The following is a 2,894-nucleotide window of genomic DNA, read 5'->3' as shown; positions in this document are numbered from 1 at the left end:
GCACTGCGGGCGGGGGCGCGCGGGGCGGAGGCGCGGCGCCACCAATCGCAGACAAAGGCCGCCCCGTGAATCATGTGGTGCCGGGAGGAAGTCGGCTTGTTGTCTTTCCTCCAGCTGCTGGTCCGGGCGGAACGATGCGCGGAGACCCCTGCGAGGGTGGCGAGCCCCGATGAAGTCCGAGCCCCCGGCCGCGCCGCAGCGCCCCCGGCCCAATGGCGGCCCCGCGCTGGGACCCCCTCCGCAACGACTCGCTGCCGCCCACGCTGACCCCGGCCGTGCCCCCCTACGTGAAGCTCGGCCTCACCAGCGTCTACACCGCGTTCTACTCGCTGCTGTTCGTGTTCATCTACGCGCAGCTGTGGCTGGTGCTGCGCTATGGCCACAAGCGGCTCAGCTACCAGAGCGTCTTCCTCTTCCTCTGCCTCCTCTGGGCCTCCCTGCGGACGGTCCTCTTCTCCTTCTACTTCAGAGACTTCGTGGCAGCCAACGCGCTCAGCCCCTTCGTCTTCTGGCTGCTCTACTGCTTCCCGGTGTGCCTCCAGTTCTTCACCCTCACCCTCATGAACTTGTACTTCACGCAGGTGAGCCGGGCGGGCGGGAAGTGCGTGGAGGGCGCGGTGCGAGGGCGACGGGAGCGATGGCAGCGCGGGGGGGCAGGTCGCAGAGCCACGGGACTGGGAGTGTGGGGGAAGAGGCACTGGTTCTGGGGTCGTCTGAGCCCGTCCTACCTGTGGCCCTTTCTCTCAGGTAATGCCCTCCCATTCTCAAGAGGCGAAGAACAGTGAGGGCTGGACGCCACCTGTCAGTCTGCCCTTAGCTCAGCACCATCCGATGGGTGTGGGGCCCTCTCCGCACAGGGCGCGCAGCATGTTAGCGCACACATCAGGATAGGTACTAGGTACCGATGGCAGGTGTGCCCACAAGGGAGACTAGTGTCAGGCTCCAAGCACAAGCCTAGACGTTTATTGGGGCTCTTTTACAGGCGTCATTTTATGAGGCGTATTGTTAATAAGCTAATGGGAGTACATATAAATAGGCTTGATTGCTGTCACCGTTGAGTTAATGAAAGTATAGTAATTGTAAAGTACTGCAAATACTGTGGCATTTCATAAAGTTCAATAACACAATGCTACCATCATCATCATCATCATCATCACTGATTCTCATTAGCTTTCCAAGCACTAAAATGCCCGTTTTCACTAGGACTCTGCCCAAGGGAAGGCACCCAGCGTGTCACTTGCTCAGGGTAATTTAAAAGCTGTCTCATGAGCACAGGCTTGGTGCAAGCAGGCATCCATTTCTTTAAACAGTGTTCCTATTTCTCTAAAGAAAACGTTATTGCTTTTTTTATAAAAAAAAGAAAAGGTAGACAAAGGATTGTCCTGGTGTAGTGGGAACCCCTGACTAAAAATTTGAAGGACATACGTGTGGCTAAAATATAGCATGTGTACTGTTTCGTAGCTATTATACTCTTATTAAAATGGATTTACACTCAAAGCCACCTTATAAGTCCAGTGTATCAGCGCATTGTCCAGTCTACGACTAATGTGTATTATTTGTCCAAATACTACTCTTAAGCCCCAAAACCAGTTCAGGCAGTCAGCTCCACTGCAGACACTCCAGCTTTTTAATTGGATCAAAAGGAGTGGTTCCAGCAAGACACAAAAGTCAGGTGGGTTGATATTACTTCAAGAACGGTGACAGTGGCCATTTGCACCTTGAGATCTTGATTCGTGCCTTTTTGAGACTGCCACGGCTCTCTGGTAATCACATGCAGATTCTGCTGGATGAGGAGCAGGCTGCACATTTTCTGCACCACCCTACTGGTTGGCTAGTCAATGCTGAGCGAGGGAAAGTGTGACCAGGCAGACAGAGTCAGTCACAGCCACGGCCCTGGCTTCTTTATGTCTCCCGAGTCTTTTGTTCTCTATATCTCCAGGGTGGCTGGCAAGGGAAGGTGGTACCTAAGTGCTGGCATCTCAGATGCTGGCAGAGCAAAGCCGTTTCCTGACCTCCTGACAAATATTCTGGGACTCGGGGGAGTCATAAAGGGTCTCCTTTGGCTCTCTGCTCTGACACCACCCTCTCCCCTCCCCCACACGCCTGCTCTTTGACCTGAAAGCTCTTAGACCAGGGAACTTAAGAATTACTGCTGCCTGGGCCCCATCTCGGAGCAAGTAAATCGCATTTTGGAAGGAGGGGGGTAGCAGCCAACAGCTAAGAAGCAGGGACTTACTGTGCGTTAGGCAGTTTTAAGCAGTTTGTCTTGTTTATTTTTTATAACAACCCTGTGAAGAAAGTACCGATGATGTCCCCATTTTATAGAGGAGGATCAGAGAGGCTAAATGACTTGCTTAAGGTCACATAGTGCACGGTGGAGCCGGGAGTCACACCCACATCTGTGACATCTGAGTAGAAGGGCTTATCCCTATGGTACAGTATTTGAAACCTCGTGCTGCGGAAAACATGCCCTCCTCTAAATGTAACACCTGGTTCTCGAGGAGCTGACCACCAGGGTAGGGGGACAGAGTGTACACACGACACAGTTCCGTAACAACCCCAGGGATTTCCAGGGGTACCTTTAAGCGTTAGGAGACTTGAGCAGGGCCAGCATCCTCAGGAAAGAGGTGGGTTTGTACCAGCTCCTGAGGCTGGAGGCTGGGAGGCTGGGAGGCAGGAGGAGAGGACAGTGGGAACGATGCCGCATGGCACAAGTTGAGAGCCAGGAAGGAACTGGAAGGGGGTTCCCAGAGGTGGAGGAAGGGTCTCTCTGTGGTTATCAAGTCCTTTACGCCTGCCTAGTCAGTGCCCAGGGCCTCTGTGCTCATCTGTCTGATGAGCTCCCTGATAGCCTCGGAGAAGGGTACTAGGAGTCCCTGCTCTGAGGTTCGGAG

At 53.9% G+C, this 2,894-nt stretch overlaps 1 protein-coding gene across 2 annotated transcripts; it reads left to right on the top strand.

Moving 5' to 3' along the window:
- The first annotated feature begins 13 nt into the window (after window positions 1–13).
- On the top strand, window positions 14–2,050 carry LOC109378775 (integral membrane protein GPR137B-like). Of its 2 annotated transcripts, none has more exons than XM_019635062.1 (2): window positions 14–581; window positions 1,940–2,050. In XM_019635062.1, the coding sequence occupies exons 1-2, from the start codon at window positions 213–215 to the stop codon at window positions 2,009–2,011; spliced, it is 441 nt and encodes a 146-aa protein (XP_019490607.1). In that variant the 5' UTR covers window positions 14–212; the 3' UTR covers window positions 2,012–2,050. The 2 variants fall into 2 exon arrangements, with proteins under 2 accessions (XP_019490607.1, XP_019490606.1); XM_019635061.1 differs by lacking the exon at window positions 1,940–2,050 and adding an exon at window positions 748–1,306.
- The last annotated feature ends 844 nt before the right edge of the window (window positions 2,051–2,894 follow it).

The sequence above is a fragment of the Hipposideros armiger genome, unplaced genomic scaffold (assembly GCF_001890085.2).
Source record: "Hipposideros armiger isolate ML-2016 unplaced genomic scaffold, ASM189008v1 scaffold_3596, whole genome shotgun sequence".
NCBI lineage: Eukaryota > Metazoa > Chordata > Mammalia > Chiroptera > Hipposideridae > Hipposideros > Hipposideros armiger.
This window is presented reverse-complemented; position numbering and strand designations above follow the sequence as displayed.